This window comes from Vombatus ursinus, unplaced genomic scaffold (genome assembly GCF_900497805.2).
Source record: "Vombatus ursinus unplaced genomic scaffold, bare-nosed wombat genome assembly UNPS02014870.1, whole genome shotgun sequence".
NCBI classification, from domain to species: domain Eukaryota; kingdom Metazoa; phylum Chordata; class Mammalia; order Diprotodontia; family Vombatidae; genus Vombatus; species Vombatus ursinus.
In genome coordinates, this window is record NW_020954648.1 from 12,233,770 (window position 1) to 12,252,780 (window position 19,011).

Genomic DNA, 19,011 nt, shown 5'->3' on the forward strand with positions numbered 1-19,011 from the left:
CATGATGGACTTTGAACCTAAATAAATTCATGACTTATCACATATAACAGATTCTTATTGAAAATGTGCACCTTGGAAAATAGTTCTAGGGAAGAATCCTAGAATCTGAGTTGGAGGAACATCTGGTCCCATCTGTGCTATACGGGAATGTTCTCTGCAATGTACCTGACAAGGGGTCATCCAGCTTTTCTTTGACTTGAGGGAGGGGGAACCTGCCCAGGAAGCCCATTGCATTTTTGGATAGCTCTAATTGTTAGTAAGTTTTTTAAAAAAATTACATTGAGCATAAAATTGCATCTTTGTGACTTCCACACATTACTCCTACTTCTGCCCTCTAGTGTAAAGGAGAACAATTTCACCTTCCTCATGACTGGTGCTCTTGGACCTGTGTGGTCACTCAGTGGAGAGGTCTCAGTATCTTGGTGTCACACAAAGAGGGGAGGGGTCACTGTCTCAATGTTGCACACAGAAGGGAGGGTTCAATGTCACACAGGCAGGCAGGGTCAATTTCATATATTTGGGAGGGTCTGTTTCACATAAAGGACATGGTGGGTGTGTACATGGTGGGTTAGAATGAAACAGAGAGGGAGGGTAATTGATTGTGGAGAAAAGCAAAGACCATGGAGGAGGTCATAGTGATACTGTCTTTCTAGGGACTCAGGGAAACCCACCTACCCTCATCTAGGGAAGTCTCTTTCCCTGGAAAAAGAAAGGAAAACTGAATCCTGGAGTCCATTTCTTCATCAAGATAGGCTTCTTCCAGGCTGGGGAGATCTTTAGCCTATAAGGCAGAAAGGTCAAGTAGACTCTTACATCTTAGTTTTCCTCTCCTCTGGCGACCCTGGAAGAGGCACTGATAAATGTCCCTTCTGGAACCAGAGCCTGAGCCTAAAAGATCTAGTTCTAAAATCACTTAGGAGTCCAACAGATCCTTCTCCTTTCCTGTTTCCCAGAACATCCAAGTAGGGGACAGGCCAGTGTGAGGACTCAATTCCCCAGTCTCACTGGGGCGGGATATCAATATCATCATGAAATATATTCTCCTCTTCAATCTCCTGTCAGTGACTGGTGAGTGACTGTGGGCATCTTATGGGTGTGGGTAGGACAGAAGGAGTATTGGCAAGTTTAATAGAAAAAAGAATAAATGTAGTACAAGCAATAACCAAGTATCTTTGTCATGATAAAAATCTGTGAGAATGAGAAACTGAGGCACAAAGTTTCAAGAACGATAAATTTATTAGCATGGCTAGCAAATGTTAATAAATTGGATCCAAGACCCCTTAGTAGTCAAGGATAAAATTGACAAGCAAAGCAACTCTTTTATAGGATTTACACAGTGACTATGCAGACATATTTCAATTGGTTGGTAGTTGCTTATATCAGTTCCTACCCAGGCGGATCAACAACCTATGATTAACATCCTCTGGAAAGTCTCATGGTGGGGAAACATTTTATTTACCAGATTCACTCACCTCCCTATGTCAGCAAAAGCTCACAGATGAGAATTTTTGTGGTTGGACTTTAGCTCATTGGAATAGGGAAGTTCAACTCTCACAAATTTTACTAATAGAGACTATACAATCAAGTCTGAATTTGATTCACAAATATTGATTCTGATTAGATACATTGATTAGATGCAATTATCAACCAATAATTTTGGAATATCAATTTTCAAATTTCATAATAGGCAACTCAAGTTATAGGATTAAGGATCTCAAACTTACATAATGAGGGGGCCAACCGAAACAAGGTGGGTTGATCACTAATACATAGTAAATCAACTAAGCCTTAAAATGGTACAAAATAATGGGGAGTATCAATTTTCAATTTCACAGTTTCTGTGTATAATATAGGCTTTGGTATAGCCAGATCCCAAAGATTTTCCTCTGACCTCAAAGCAGGACAGTGAAGGAGGGAGAGGCTTAGAGAGGAGTAGAAATATTCAAAAAAGCATCTCCAGGAATTCTACTATGTACATTAAAAGGAATTTATTTGGGTGAGGGTTGGATTTGATGACCTCAGAGGTCTATTCTACAAGTCAGCAAAGACTCCAATTCCAATTGGAATTTGACAATGTTCTCAGCATATACAGTGAAAAGAAGAAAAGATAGAAAGAGGAACATAATTGTTGGCTTGAGGGAAGAGATATGAGCAAGATGTATTGATTTTGAGGATTATTTGGAGTATAAGCTATATTAAATGACTATATATTTATAGGTATGTGTGTATGTATACATATATATGTTAAAGACTATTGTTTAATGTTAAGAAATGATTAGTAATGGAAAAGCAAGGGTTATATGATGCTAGCTCTTTCAAAAGAGTTAACATGACCTGAAGAGACAGATGGGTGAGAAGTAGGAGAGCAATTAAGGAAAAAGACGAGTAAATGTGGTAAAAGCCCTGGATCAAGAAGGTCCTGCTTCTCTAATAAGCAGGATTGTTTAGCCAAGAGCATGTAACTCAGTCTTTGTGAGAAATAGGATCTGATGACCAGGCAAGAGCTGTTGCTTTCTTCCATTTAGCTGGTGGGGCTTAGCAGGAGTTGAACCTAGCCCCAAGAGTAAAATCATAACAAAGTAACAAAGAAGAGAAATTGGGGTCTTGAGTCATGGGGGAAAATATAGGTCAGGAATACTTTAGGTAGAGGGATCCAGAAATGAAATGAAATTATTTTTGTTCATAGAGTTCCATCACTTCGCATAGATGGACAGTACAGTCCTTGGGTTGGAAGGAATCTCCAGGGGTCACTTAGATACGATTTGGAGCTGTCATGGACTCTAAGTTTCCACTAGTCCAACCTCTTCATTTTATTATACATGAGAAAACTGAGAGGGAAAAAGACTTGCCCAGGATAGTACAGTAAGATGCTATTTGCACAGATTCCATTGCACAGACTAGAACCCAATATCTCTTCGCTCCCAGACCATTGTTCTCTCTACTTCACTCTACTGTCTCATCTCCTAAATTATATATATATACATATATATATATAATTTATTATATATGTATTTACATAATTATATATGTATATATAAATTATATATATATCTATTCCATATGCACTTCATTGCCTGTCCACATGCCTCAGTATCCTCATGCCTGCAGTAAAGTTGTTTTTATTAAATTTAAGATGACTAGCCTGAGAGTGTGATGATGATTCTATTGAGGAATAAAGGAGTAAGGGGAAAGACATTTCTGGGTCTTGGTTTTCTTATTTGTAAAATGAAGGCATTGCATTAAATGACCTCTCAGGTTGCTCCTAGCTCTAAATCTATGCAAAAGAGCTCTGAACACTCAGACAATGACAGAAAAGACAAAGAGTTTGCTCATGCTACCTCTGACAGTAATAGAAATAGGAAAAATTAAAGCAAGAAGAAGGACTTTAATTGTTTCTGGATGTGATAGTACATATTACTCTTCAATCTCCATTACCATCATAGATTTAATTGGTTGTATTCCATCTCCTGAACACTCTGTCTCTTTCTTGCTCTCTAGTTGCCCTACCAATGCTCTATGATGACATGGATGAGATGGATTTACCTTACCTGGTCTACCTGAGATCCAGCTTCCAATCTTGCATTGGGACTCTTATTCATCCTCAGTGGATAGTGACAGCTGCTCATTGCTACTTACCGTGAGTGAGAATATCTCAGGGCCATTCTTCTCTAGGAATTTCGGAGGAAAATAAAAAGAAAAAATCTGCCTGGAATTTCCCTACACTTGGCAGAACTGAGAAGACTCAGGAATCTTTTCAGATAAGGGAATCTGGTAGGAAGGAGGAAGGTTAATTTCTGAAACTTTGTGACTCTTCAACATTTTGGGCAAGGATTAGAGACATGATAAGAGTCAGACCCTGCCCTCAAAGAGGTTACAATCTAAAAAAAGGGAAAGAGATTCACATGTAAACATTTGTGATCCTGGAAGAAAGGGAACTAAGTTCAAAGAAGTCCAAACAAAGTGCTGATTGTGTTTAGATGAGAGAGAGGGAGGTTGCTTCCTGCATGGAGTGTGGTGGGGTGCTTGGGAAGACTTCACTGAGCCATTTAATCTAAATCTTAAATAATAGGCAGGAGGATTTCAATAGGCAGAGAAGAGAGAGAAAGGGATAGCAGATTACAGAATAGTGAATCCAAGGTATAGAAGCAAGAAAATACAGTCCATATTCAAGGATGGCAAATATCTGATCTGACTAGAGCACAGAGTAAGTGAGGGAAGAATGTGATAGAAATGGGATAGCACAGTTGTAGCCAGATTATGAAATCTCTTAAATATCAAGGCAAGGTAATTATTTGAAAGATTAGTAGACAGCGTTGAAAGCTTTTGAGCAGTGGGATGACACCACCAGACCCATACATTGAAAAGTAGTGTGTAAGATAGATTGGAATTGGAAAAGCCAGTAAGCAAGAATATCTTTTTTTTAATTATTATTTTTATGTATTTTTTGTTACATTTTGAGTCCCAAGTTGTCTCCCTCCCTCTCCACCTTGCAATGCAAAAGGACAACAATTGGTATAGAAATGTATGTGGAACCATACAATACATACTTACATATATCAGTCTTTTCTCTGAAGGTGTATAACATTTTTCTTCCTAAGTCCTTCATAGTTAATTTGAATGATCATGTTATTAAGAACAGCTTAACCATTCACAGTTACTCTTCCAACAGTATTGTTGTAACTATATACAATATTCTTCTAGTTCTGCTTGTTTCACTCTGCATTATTTCATGCAAATCTAATCATGTTTTTCTAAAGCCAACTTGCTCACCATTCCTTACAGCATAGTAGTATTCCATCACAATCCAGCTATTCCCCAATTGATAGGCATCCCCTCAATTTCCAATTCTTTGCCACCACAAAGAGAGCTGCTATAAATATTTTAGAATGTATATGTTTCTTTCCTTTTTCCCTGATCACCTAGGGAAGCAGATATAATAGTGGTATTGCTGGGTCAAAGGGTATACATAGTTTTATGTCTCTTTGGGCATAATTCCAAATTGATCTCCAAAATGGTTGGATCAGCTCATAATTCCACCAGCAATGTGTTAGTGTTCCATTTCTCCACATCCCCTCCAGCATTAGTCATTTCCGCTTCTATCATTTTAGCCAATCTGATAGGTGTAAGATGGCACCTCAGAATTATTTTGATTTGCATTTCTCTAATCAATAGAGACATAGAGAATTTTTTAATGACTATCTAGTTTTGATTTCTTTTTTGAAAAATTGCCTGTTTGTATCCTTTGACCATTTGTCAATTGAAGAATGATTGATATTCTTATAAATTTGACTCAGCTCTCTATATATTTGAGATATGAGGCCTTTATCTGAGAAACTGGCTATAAATTTTCCCTCCCAATTTTGTTTTTCTTCTAAATTTGGTTACTTTGGTTTTGTTTGCACAAAACTTTTTTATTTTAATGTAATCAAAATTATCCCTTTTTTTATCCCACAATTCTCTCTATCTCTTATTTATTTATAAATTCTTCTCTTATTCATATATCTGATAGGTAATATGTTCCACGCTCCTCCAATTTATGTATGATATTTCCTTTTATGTCTAGGTCATGTATCTATTTCAACCTTATCTTGGTTGAAATATAGACCAAGATATTGGTCTATACATATTCTGCAATACTGCTTTCCATTTTTCCTAACAATTTTTACCAAATAGTGAGTTCTTATCCCAAAAACTTATATCTTTATATTTATTAAACACAAGGTTATTATAGTCATTTACTACTGTGTATTGTATACTTATGTTATTCCAAAGAGCTACCCTTCTATTTCTTAGCCAGTACCAAATAGTTTTTGATAATTATTGCCATATAGTATAAGATCTGATACTGCTAGACCTCTTTCCTTTACATTTTTCATTAATTCCTTTGCTATTCTTGAGCTTTTGTTTTTCCAAATGAATTTTATTATTATTTTTTTCTAGCTCAATAAAATAATTTTGGGGTAGTTTAACTGGAATGGCACTGAATAAGTAGATTACTTTTGGTAGAATTGTCATTATTATTATATTGGTTCAGCACACCCATGAATAAGGAATATTTCTCTATTTAAATCTGACTTATTTGTATAAAAAGTATTTTATAATTATATTCATATAGTTCCTGAGTTTTGTTTGTCAGGTGTACTCCCAGGTATTTCATATAGTCTGGTTATTTTAAATGAAGTATTTCTTACTCTTTCTTCTTGTAGGGATTTGTTGGTGATATATAGAAATTCTGGTGATTTGTGTGGAGTTTATTTTATGTCTTGCTATTCTACTAAAATTGTTAATTGTTTCAAGTAATTTTTAGTTGAATCTCTAGGATTTTCCAAGCATTCCATAATATCATCTGCAAGCAGAGTTGGTTTTATTTCCTCATCGCCCATTCTGATTCCTCCAATTTCTTTTTCTTCTCTTATTGCTAGTGTTTCAAGTACAATACTGAATAATATTAGTGGTAATGAGCATCCTTGCTTCACTCCTTATCTTATTAGGAAGGCTTTTAGCTTATCCCCATTACAGATAATGCTTGCTGATGGTTATAAATAGATTCTTCTTAACATTTTATTTTATTTAAAATTTTTTATTTAGTATTTTATTTTCCCCCAGTTACATGTAAAAACAATCTTTAACATTCATTTTTAAAACCTTGAGTTTGAAATTCTCTCCCTCCCTCCCTCCCTCCCCACCTTGCCTCATTGAGAAGCAACTTGATATAGGCTATACATATGTAGTCATGCAAAACATTTCCATAATAGTCATGTTGTGAAAGAAAACATAAATAAAAAAAGCACCTCAAGAAAAATAAAGTAAAAACGTATGCTTCAATCTATATTCAGACACCATCAGTTCTTCCTCTGGGGATGGATAGCATTTTTCACTATAAATTCTTCAGAGTTGTCCTGGATTGTTGCATTTCTGAGAATAGCCAAGTCATTCACAGCTGAGCATCTTACAATGTTGCTGGACCTTTGCACACAAGACATTTCACTTTGCATCAGCCCATAGCACAATAGTATTCCATTGTAATCACATACCACAATTTGTTCAATCATTCCCCAATTGATGGGTATCCCCTCAATTTCTAACTCTTTGCTCCCAGAAAAACAGCTGCTATAAATATTTTTGTACATACAGGTCCTTTTCCTTTTCATTTTTTATCTCTTTTGGGATACAGACCTAGTAGTGGTATTACTAGGTCAAAGGGCTTGCATGGTTTTATAGCCCTTTGGGGATAGCTCCAAATTGCTCTAGAGAATGATTGAATCAATTCACACCTGACTCTACTAATAGTGCATTAATGTCTCATTTTTCCTACAGAGAGAGAGAGAGAGAGAGAGAGAGAGAGAGAGAGAGAGAGAGAGAAGCAGGATCAAAACCTAAAAACATAAGGGGAAACATTAGGGCTTGAAGAGAGAGAATAAAATTTGTGTGACGTCACCTGTGGTTCAGAGTTTCCCAAAGAGTTTGGGCTCACAACAGACTGGCTTTGATTCTGGGAACTTGATCCAAAGAAAGCATTATGTCTCTTTGGCTTGTGCCTCCATCCTGGAGTTTTCCTTGGGGGAAATCTTCAAAATCAAGCGTAGATATATGTTTGTGCCTAGGTTTCCTCAAATCTTACATAAGCACTCAAAGCACTATGACTGTAGGTTATCAGATGGCCTTTAATATTCACCATGAAAATTTACAGCCTTCAGAAAGTCCATTAGACTCTTTCCAGAGGGTAAAGACATTTGAGAAGTGGAGTTGATTAACACACAGTTCCCATTACATTAAACTTGCTCTGTGGCCTGACCAATCACAGCAATGGCAGGTTTGGCAAGGTTCAAATGTCTACACCTTCTCCCCCACCTCTCAACTCCTACCCAATATGGCTTCAGCTATAGTTTGTTGTTGTTCAGTTGTTTCGGTCCCTCTTCTTGACCCTATTTGGGTTTTTCTTGTCAGAGAGTAGTATTTAGTCTAGCTAACTTATTTTAAAGATGAAGAAATGGAGCCCCATAGAGATTAATTGATTTTCCCAAGGTCAGACAGGTTAATGCTAGGATTTAAGTCTGATTCTAAAGGGTTAGTAATCAATCAATCAACAAATGTTGGGAGTATGAAGACAAAAATGAAACTATCTTTGCCCTCTAGGACTCATATTCTGTTGGGCGAAATAAACATATGTGTATATATTATTCTATTGCGGAAGACAAATGTGTATAAATAAATCAATACAAAATAGATGGAAGGTAATTTTGGGTGGGGAAGACACTAGAAACTTATGGGGATCTGGAAAGGTTTCATGTGGAAGGCAGTGCTTGAGCTAAATCTGGAAGGAAACTAGTAATTAATTCCGAGCTTTAGGTTCTCTATGGAGGATCTCTAAGGCTTCATCTATCTCTTAACATTCTATAAAGTCAAGTGGTCAAACATTCCCTTTATGCTCCCATTCAGATAGACTTTCCCACCATATGTCTTGATCTCCCACAGGAATCCAGACTGCATGAGGACAAGGGTTCTCTGTGTCAGATAAGTCCTTGATTTGACTCATCCTAGAAAGTAGAGGTAGAGGGATTCAGCTCCCATTTCAGGTGATGCTGAGGGCAGAGAGGATAAGTGAATTGAGGTAAATGGAAGGATAAAGGATGGAATTCATGGGAAAAGATAATGATTGATACATTGTTGTGTGTATGTGCTCATGCATGTGTACATGTATTATGTAAATGTGTCTGTCAATGAAGCACACTATCAGTCATGTGTTCCTTCTCTTCAGCCTCTCCCTTTTCTTCTAGGTACCTCAAAATCATCTGGCAGGATTATACCTTCAATGACCAGCAGCCAACTGAGCAAGAGCTACCTTATGAAAAGGTCATCAGTCACCCAAATTTCACTTCCATTTCTTCTGAACATGATATCATGCTGATCAAGCTGGCCACATCCATTCAATTAACAAAAAAGTTTCAAAGTGTAAAATTGCCTCCTGAAGATATCAATATGGATACACAATGTGTCCTTTCAGTCTGGTCATGGAGTGATAATAATTTCAGTGAGTGACTATCAGATTGATCATGCTATTTATGTTAGAGACCAATTTAATCAGTTCAATCCAACAATCATGTATTTTTATACACCTACTGTGTGCCAGGCACTGTGCTAGGTCCTAGGGAGTGGATACAAAGATGAAGTGAAAGATAGTCCCTGCCCTCAGAGGGTTCATATTCCCCTGGATGTTCTGAGGGAGATAGGGAAATAATGGAAACTCATTGGGGTAGGACTGGATTTCTGAGCCCCATAATAACTAATATCTATCATTTATATAAAGTTTTAAGGTTTGCAAAGTGTTTTACATATGTAATCCTCCGGGGTTACCCCAACCTTCTTGTATTATAGTGGACAATGTCACTTAATATTTTTGAGCCTTGGTTTCCTTGTCTATAAAATGGAGAAAATAATGTCTGCTTTATGTCATAGGGTTGTTATAGATGTGAGACCACTTTGAAAACTTATAAGCATTATATAAATATAAGGAATTATAATAATAATAATAATAATTGTTATTATTTTATTACAAGTGGCAGTGATAATACTTTAGAAGGGGCAGGTAGAGTGAAGGGATAGCTGGATCTCCCTCTCTTGCCCAGGCTGGAAATAATAGCAGTCATTTATGTACCTGATCCCACTTCTGATTGACATGGGAGCTTTGATCTACTTCATCTGTGACCCGGGCCAGTTCACCTGTCTTTAGGCAGCCTGGTGCTCTTCATCCCACCCCACTTCCAGGTAGACACTATATTGGTTCCTGACTTGTTTAGACAATCCCACTCCCACGTAGACACTAATCTTATTTAGCTCAGAACTTCTGTACTCAAGTGATCCACCAGCCTTAGCCTTCTCAGTACCAGGATTATAGATATTCATCATCATTTATTGGGGTGGCTCAGTGGATAGAGTGCTGGGCCTGAAGTCAGAAAGACATATTCTTGAGTTCAGATCTGGCCTTAGACACTTACTAGCTGGGTGACCCTCGGCAAGTCACTTAACCTTGTTTGCCTTAGTTTCCTCATCTGTAAAATGAGCTGGAGAAGGAAATGTCAAATCAGTCCAGTATCTTTGCCAAGAAAACTCAAGTTGGACATGACTAAAAAAAATGACTGAACATCATTATTATTTATACTAGTTGCATAATTAAACAAGTATAAAAGTTATTCCTAAACTATTCTAATGCTTTTTCCATCACCACTCTCTATCCTGAGGGATCAGTGATAAACCCTATTATGTTTAACATTTTTACTGTTGACTTGTATGACAGCACTAACCGCTGACTTCCCATTCTTTCCCCATCTCCTTCAGAATTCCCAGTAGAATGTAAGCCTCATGAGGACAGGGTCTGTCTTTCACAAATTTGGGGAGGGATAGGGTAACATTGATGACAGAGTCAGGCTCTCAAAAGATCTTGAGAAGCTGCACTGTTGGGTTGAATCTAATAAGATGAAATTGAATAGAAATAAATGTAAAATTTTACACTTAAGTTCAAAAAGTCAACTTCAGTGAGCACAAGCTGGGGAAGATGTGGCTAATAAATTCATCTAAAAAACTAAGGGAGTTTAAGTAAATCATAACTTCAATATGATTCAACAATGTGATACAGCAAATAAAAAGATGACTTTGATCCAGGCATTGCATTAAGAGAGAACATAATGTCTTGGGAAGTAATAGTTCAATGGCACTCTTGCTTTGGTCATTATACTCAGTTCTGGCAACCACAGTTTAGGAAGGTTATTAACAGAATGGAGAACATCCACTGGAAGGCAAACAGTAAAGGGCTTCCAGATTGTGCCCTATTAGGGGCAGCTAGGGGGTTCAGGGGGTAGAGCACCAGTCCTGGAGTCAGAAGGACCTGAGTTCAAATTCATCCTCCAACACTTACTAGCTATGTGATCCTGGGCAAGTCACTTAACCCCGATTGCCTCTTTAAAAATAAATAATAAAGATTGTACCCTGTGAGCATCTATTGAAGGAAATGGAAATATTTAACCTGGAATAGGTAAGACTTAGTAAACTGGTAGATTTTCTCTTCAAGCAAGCAATGGAGGAGGCAGTGTGGTATTGTGGAAAAGGGTGCTGGTTTGAGAGTCAAAGGACTTAACTTTGATGCTCACTACCCATGTGACCATAAATAAAGCACTTAACTTCTCTGGGGCTCAGTTTCCTCAACTGAGGAAAAAATAAAGATGAAATAAGGGATGGCCTCTGAGAAATCCTTTCTGTCTTTAGATACATGATCTTATAAGCTTAAGGACTATGAAGCTGAAGAGGAATTAGACTTGTTCTCTTATCAAAAGGCAAATTTAAACCTGATTTAAGGAATAACTTCCTAATAATTAGAATGAGCTACCTAGGCAAGTCATGAATTCTCTAAGAAAATGTGGGTGGCCACTTGTGAGGTATTTTGTGAGAAGGAATTCTTGTTCAGCTGTGAGTTGGCCTTCATGGCCTCTGAGGGCCCTGCCTGTTCTAAGATTCTATAATTTTCTAGCTCCTTGCAATGGGATGTGGGGAAGAGTTCATTTATAAGTGGTACATGTGACAGATGTGAGTCATGTCAGGATGTAGAATCTGATGAAGAAGAACCGTAGAGGGGAAGGGGAAAATCATAGTCAAGACCTCCCACAAACTACTCTTTGACTACCCTCGGTCAGGCCAAATGCCAAATTAGATAGGCTAACTCAGTGGGACGATTCTTACATTATGTTATATCTTCTACTTGTTCTTAAATAGGTATCAGGAAGATAACAGAAAAGAAGGCATGAAAGAGAAAGCCAAATATAAAGGAAAATCTCTCTCTCTCTCTCTCTCTCTCTCTCTCTTAGAACAAGATGCTGATATTCTACAGATCTTTAGAACTGATTGGATCCCTAACAGTCAGTGCGTCTATAGCTATCCAGGAAAACTCACAAAGAACACACTCTGTGTGGGAGTTATGACAGAAATATCATACAAATGTCTGGTAATTCTTCCAGGTTCCATTTGTCCTTTTTTTCTTGGTCATTGTTTGTCATGACTTCTTTGTTCAGATAGAAATCTTTCTTAGTGGTTGAGATGAAACATGAAGGAGAATGGGTCCCAGAGAATAATACTTTTTCCTCTCCTGCCTTTGATTACAAATTGGGGGTCCTTAAGAAAGTAGAAATGGGGAGGAATAGAAGGTCTTTGGGTTAAGCTGCTTTCTAATTTCCCCTTGGGATAAGTTAAGGAAAAGTGGGGAGACATGAACAGTTGGTGGGATGGCCAAAAGGCTAGCCTAAAAATAACCATTATACTTGGAGACTCAGGGCCCACAAATTACCCTAAGTCCAAATCCCCCAGGCTTCTCTGCACCAGGTACTGACCTTGTTCATTGGCTGAGGTGAACTTAGCTCCAGGGATATCTTTGACCTCTTTTCTTTTCTCTCTCACAGGAAGTCTCAGCTTCTCCAGCCATATGTGGTGGATTCTTACAGGGTATTTTGTCCTGGACTGATGGGTGTATCCTGGTTGGGGATGTTGGCATCTTCACCAAGGTCTACAACTATGTCCCCTGGATCGAGAAGATTATCTCTACACACTGAGTTTCCTTTGATCTCTTTGATCCCACTGGAAACTCACCCCCTGTCCCTACGATGTACACTATGGGATATGGAGCCCTGACTTTGATCCTGTCTCTGGTTACAGAACAGGGTCCCAATAGAGAACTCTGGCTCTACTTCTGTGTCCTTGTCACTCTCATGACTCCATTTCTTTAATACCGCAAATATCTGGAAACTCCTGGACTTAGTCAAAGAGTGAGGCTCATGTAGAAAGAGAAGGATCCCTCCAAAATTCCCAATATATTATTTTTTATTTGTAAACCCCCTCTGTGTCACACCAAGGTGTGTTTGGCAGCTGTGTGGACCTGGATGGAAGGAATCGATGTAGAAAGATTCTGGCAAACAATGTACATCTATCGAGACAAAGGTTGAACTGCAAGCTCATAGATTTAGAGCTGGAACAGTCCTTAGAGACCATTTAATCCAATTCCCTCTCATTTCATGTATGAGTAACTGAGACCCAGAAAGGTCAGGTGACTTGATCTTAGGCCACACATCTGATGAGAAGGAAGTCAGAACTAGGAAGAGCAGGAACATAACACACAGATCCAATCAGGTAAGAGATTGAGTTTGAAGAAGGCTCAGCCAAGGCAGAGGAAAGATGAAGAAAGTGCAACTATGACCAGAACCCATGAGTCCAAGGAGTTATCCAAATCAATACTGGAGACTGCAGTGTCTGTCCCTGTAGGCAGGAAATGGTTCTGTGCTTAAGTCTCCAAGGTCACTGTTTCCAAAGGAGGCTAAATCAGGCCTGGCACATTGTTGTTGTTTAGTTGTTTTTCAATCACATCTTTGTGACCCCTTTTTGGAGTTTTCTTGGCAAAGATACTGGAGTGGGTTTGCCATTTCCTTCTCCCACTCATTTTACAGATGAAGAAACTGAGGCAAACAGGGTTAAGTAACTTGTCCAGGGTCACACAGCTAGTAAATGTCTGAGGCTAGATTTGAACTCAGGAAGCTCTTTCTGGCTTCAGACCTGGCACTCTATCCACTACACCACCTAGCTGCCCCATACTAGGTTTTTAATAAACATGTTGAATTGAGACCCTGAAGGTGAGTTATGTTTGATAGAGGAGGTGTGGCCAGGCCACAGCACTTCTGAAAAAAAATCTCTAAATTTTAGTGGACAGAAAAGTTTATATGAGTTCACATAGGGATGTGTGTGTATGTATGAGGAAAGCTATAGTAGTCTTAAGCAGGAAGAAGAGGCAGTGTCCAGGACTAGAGATGTACTCCCTGACTGCTTTATCAACTGAGGCTCCCTTGTGAAGCTGTGTCTTGTAAGAGGATATCCTTAGCACTTGCCAAGTAACCCTGTCCTTCCTTAAGGAGGCTCTGTTTCCCAAGGAGGCAGGGCTTTGTTCTGGCAGTAACTGAGAAGCCTAAGGGCTTGACAAAGCCAGAAACTTGGAGAGGTCTGGTTAAGTCCTTGTTGGTTCCTTTAGAAAGTTGTCCTGCCTTTTAAAAAGGATTGCCTGGGGGCAGCTAGGTGGTACAGTGAGATAGAGCACTGGCCCTGGAGTCAGGAGCATCTGAGTTCAAACCTGACCTCAGACTAGCTGCTTGACCCTGGGCAAGTCACTTAACCCAGACTGCCTTTAAAAAAAAAAAAGAATGCCTTCAGGGTTTACCAGCTAGCCTTCTTCCACCTCAAAGGGGCCCATCTTTCCAAAGGCACTAAGCTTCATGAAAATGTCATTACCTCCTGCATCCTAAGAAGTCAAGTCTGATGTGGGAGTTATGTTCTCAGGGCATAGAGGGAGCTTAGGGGTAAGTTCTAGGATATGCACAATCTCTTCCAAGTTCTTAGGTCAAGGGACTGCAAAGTCTCAGCATTTATTGAGCACCTACTATATGCCAGGCCCTGTGTTAAGCACTGGGGATACAAAGAAAGGCAAAACAACACCCTTTATTTTCAAAACCCTCACAGTCTAATGTGACCATGACAATGATGCATAGAAATCCAGGATACTGCATTTTTAGTTATGGTACTCAAATTATGATTGGAGATCCTTGAGAAGACATGGAGAATATCAGAAGCACTAAGGGCTATATAATAATAGAAATTTCCAAGTTATACTTTCCAAGTAAAGTTTCCCTAGGAAAGTAGATCTGACACAAAGGATTCTTGAAATCATCTAGTTAGACTTTGGAATTTCAAGCATGGGAAAACAGATTTAGAGAACATCTTACCCGCAGTCACCCTGTAATTTATTAGAAGACCTGGGGCAGGAATCTGAATTTCCCCCCACCCTCCATCCTTGTTTTGCAGAATATCTGCGAAAACACCTTTAAATCCCCCAAATAAATAACTTGCTTGACTTTGATCTGTCTCAATTCTTACACATATTGTAGTTACTCTGCTAGGTACTTGTGGAATGTCTGACCTGTTGCTAAGGACAACAGTGATGATGTAGATAATGGAGATCCTAGTGATAATACGGTAAAGAAGGGCCAGTGCATATAGTACAAATGACCCTTATCATTAGAGAGGAACTGTAATGAGGAGGCAAGACAAACCAGGTTTCTCTGGGGAAAGATGTAGATAACCTGCCTCTGGGTTGTTCTACTTTGGGGAAAAAGGAAAAAAAAACTCTGAGCCCTGGAACCCCCTGCTCAGACTCCAGCTCCTGTCCTGCAGAAAATTCCTTCCTAAGACCACTGACTTCTCTGTAGTACCATTGGGGAGGGGAAGAGAAGAGGGAGAGACTGGGCTTTCCTATCTTCTCCCATCCTATCACTAGGGGAGAATCCTGACTACAACCATGAAATTCATCATTCTCTTCATTCTCTTTGTGGGTGAGTGTCTGTGGATTTCCCTTTATTTGCCAGAAAGAAATTTGAATTGTTCCAGATAGGGAGAGGGAGGAGTGCAAGGAGGGGTGGAAAGTAGGAGGATGACCTAGAATCACTTATGGAGGCCCTTATTCTCTTTGCCCAAACTCTGCCTTTAAAAAGCATCAGTTACTTCTCCCCACATCCATCCTACCACCTCCTCCCCCTGCCCTGTTTCCAGGTGATTGGGCAAGTTTCCATCTCCTACTTAATATTTATTGCTGTCCTCAAAAATTGAAAACAGTATGGGATCTCTCCTTTTGAACTCATTTTACTACAAAGCATGACTCCATTTCCCTCTGGTGACCCATTTCCTATTCTAATAACAAGAAAATAAGACTCAGGATCTTGGCCCCTTCTTGAATCTTAGAAGCTTGGGCTAAGTTTTTTTTTACCCTCTCACCTAGACCACTGTCCTTCTGAAAGTATCTGGGGAGAGTTTGGTGGTGTGGGACACTTCACTTTACCATTCCTGTTCTTCCTTTCTTGCTCCTTCTGTTTGACAGTTGAGTGAAGGCAAGAATGAGATAGAACAATCGAGGTCTGGGTTGAGGCTTGGGGTGGGGTGGCAAGAATATATCAGGAAAACCAAGATGGAGGCTGTACTCTTTTTTTTTCTGATCCTATATTCTGTTGTTCTCCCCTTTTTTCCACTCCACTCCCCACCCCAACCAGATTCATTTTCCTCTGGTCATGGAGCTGAGCAAGATGAAGGTCTTGACCCCTGCATAATACAGACAGAAAACCATTTCAAGTCCTGTGAAGATGTTTTCACCCAGAAGCAATGCCTGCCAGTAGCAGCTCTCTATTATTTACGGTGAGTGTTATGGGCTCTAACTTTCAACTTCCACTTACAAACTCTGATGGAGCATCCTTTTAGTTTGTCTTTTCCGGATTTGTCTGGCCTATAAAGTCATCCCATTTGGAATCATCCCATTAATCTTTCTTTAAGTAAGATAGTTAGTGGCCCAAAGACATGAAAGGGCTAGTAGTTTCTTCTGATCCAAAAAAAATCTATAAAAATGAACGATTAACAAAGTGAGAACAATCTATACAATAACAGCAACACTGTAGCTACAAACAACTTTGAAAATTGTAAGAACAATGATCATGTAATAACCATTCATGATGTTGAGAGAACTAATGATGAAACACATGCTAACCATCTTCTGATTGAGACATTATACATTCAGAGCACAGAATGAGACTAGACACACATATGTGTCTACATACACACATGCATATTCCAAATCCTTAGGTCATGGGACTAGGGAGTTTTGGTATGTCAATTAGCCAACTAGCATTTATTAAGCACCTACGATGTACCAGGCCCTGTGTTAAGCACCGGGGATACAAAGAAAGGCAAAACAACAGTCTCTACTTTCAAAGGACTCACAGTCTAATGTTACCATGACAATAATGAATAGAAATCCAGGATACTACATTTTTAACTGTACTTCTTGGGTCATGGTTGGAGATTGAGAAAACATGGAGAATGTCAGAGGCACCAAGGGCTATACAATAATTTAAACAGAAATCTCAAAGTGATATTTTCCAAGTGAAGTTTTTGTAGGAAGGTAGATTTCAGATAAAGGATTTTTTAAATCATTGACTTTGGCATTATACATTATGTATGTATACATACACATATTATGTATGTATAAGTAAATACCTACCTACATATAGGTATGTATGTACATACCTATATGTGTGTTTACATGCACAGTCCTTATAACAAATATGCTGTCAAGCAAAACAAATTCCCTCGTTGGCTATGTTCACATAATATATGTGACTACAAATTCATCAGACAGCTAGATGATGAAGTGGATAGAGTGCCAGTCCTTGAGTCAAAAGACCTGAGTTCAAATCCAGCCTAAGACACTATACCTGTGTGACCCTGTACAAGTCACTTCACCCTGTTTGCCTCAGTTTCCTCATCTGTAAAATGAGCTGGAGAAGTATCCAGTATCTTTGTATGGAGATCCTAGTGATAATATGGTAGAGATAATATGTACTATACTGAAGTATCCACTCCAGTATCTTTGCCAAGAAAATCCCCGATGGGATCATGGAGAGTCAGACACGCCTAAAAACAAATGAACAAATTCATTCTTCCGCTACACTTAACCCTTTCATCCCCTTTGCAGAGACATCAGATTGATGCTGGGAAATTCCATGAGGAGGATTAAGAAAAGAAAAGAACCCATCATTAATTCTAGCCAGATTATTCAATGCTACAACTTCAGCACAGATTTTTCCAGGCTCATCACCTGGTCTCAGCCTACAGTTCTCCAGAATGCTCAGTCCACATCCCTACCTACTCAAAATGTTCTTACAGGCACTAAACATAGGATATCCAGTGGTGGTGAGTACTTATCGGGAAGGAGAATGGAGCCTAGAGAGGGAGGAGGAGGGTACCCATGTTCATTGTTTCTAACAGACTAATTACCTCCAGTTTTGTTCAATTTGTCTTGAGTTCTTTTCTTTTTCTGAATCCAGTTTCTCTGGAAATATTTAAAATCCTTTTCCAGGGCCCTTTCAAAACAACAACAACAACAAATCTCATTTCCTCCCAATTCCACCCCATTCCCATCCATGGTTACCTAGGGATGAAGAAGAAGCAGAGCCAAATGTGTCTGGATGACAAACAAAGGTGTATGGAGAAAACCTTGGACTCTCCTAAGTCAGAAGACAGGCCACCTGGGCTTCTAGATATGCCAATGATTTTATTTGTTTGTTTATGGTACCTAGACATATATTATTTCTTCTCTCCATCTCTTGTTCTCTTCTGAAAAAGTCATTCTTTCCATTGATGTTATTGTAGTCACTGTGCATATTATTTTCCTGGATCTGCTCACTTTACTCTGCCATCAGTTCATGTCTTCCTATGCTTCTCTGAATTCCTCACATTTTTCTTGTTACGGCACAAAATATTCAATGACGCGCATGTACCCAGAATTTGTTTAACCATCATCCCAGTTGATGGGTATCAACTCTGCTTCCAGTTTTTTGTTACAACAACAACAACAAAAAAAGCACTGCTACAAATATTTTGTGGCAAGTGACCTTTTTTCTGCCTTTGACCTTACCTGGACTATTGGAGTAGTTTCCCAGTAGGTTTCCTGTACCTTATCTCTTCTTCTTCTTGCCTCCATGAATCTCTAACACTGCTGAAAAATGAAAATTTTCCTAAGGCACAACTCTAATTATTTTATTTTCCTGATCAAAAACCTCCAATGGCCTCCAAATACACTATGGCTTTCGAGGGTTAGGAGGTGGTGACCACGAAACAACTTAAACTTTAAAGTATTTTGTTATTGTTGTTATGTATACACAAGATCTTCTCACTGTCATTATCTTTTTACGTATCTGGACACAAAAAGAATTTGATTGAAAAGAATAATGGTTAGAGGGAAGGTTTAGAAGAAAGGCAGAAACTGCATCTGATACTATGGAAATTCCTTTCCTTTTTTCCTTCAGGTAAACACTTTGGGCTAAATTTTAAAGCCCCTCTGATTGGAGAGAAAAAATGCCAGAAATCGGAGCTAGAGAAAGTCAACCA

General features: G+C 38.8%; 1 protein-coding gene across 1 annotated transcript in view; it reads left to right on the top strand.

Annotated features, from left to right (window-relative positions):
- Positions 1–12,593, top strand: part of LOC114028114 (putative inactive serine protease 58) — a 16,121-nt gene extending 3,528 nt beyond the window's left edge. The window contains exons 2-4 of the mRNA XM_027842311.1: positions 3,499–3,637; positions 8,778–8,952; positions 12,444–12,593. Of these exons, the coding sequence (XP_027698112.1) occupies positions 3,499–3,637; positions 8,778–8,952; positions 12,444–12,593 (464 nt within the window). The remainder of the gene's footprint in view (positions 1–3,498; positions 3,638–8,777; positions 8,953–12,443) is intronic.
- Positions 12,594–19,011: the final 6,418 nt, after the last annotated feature.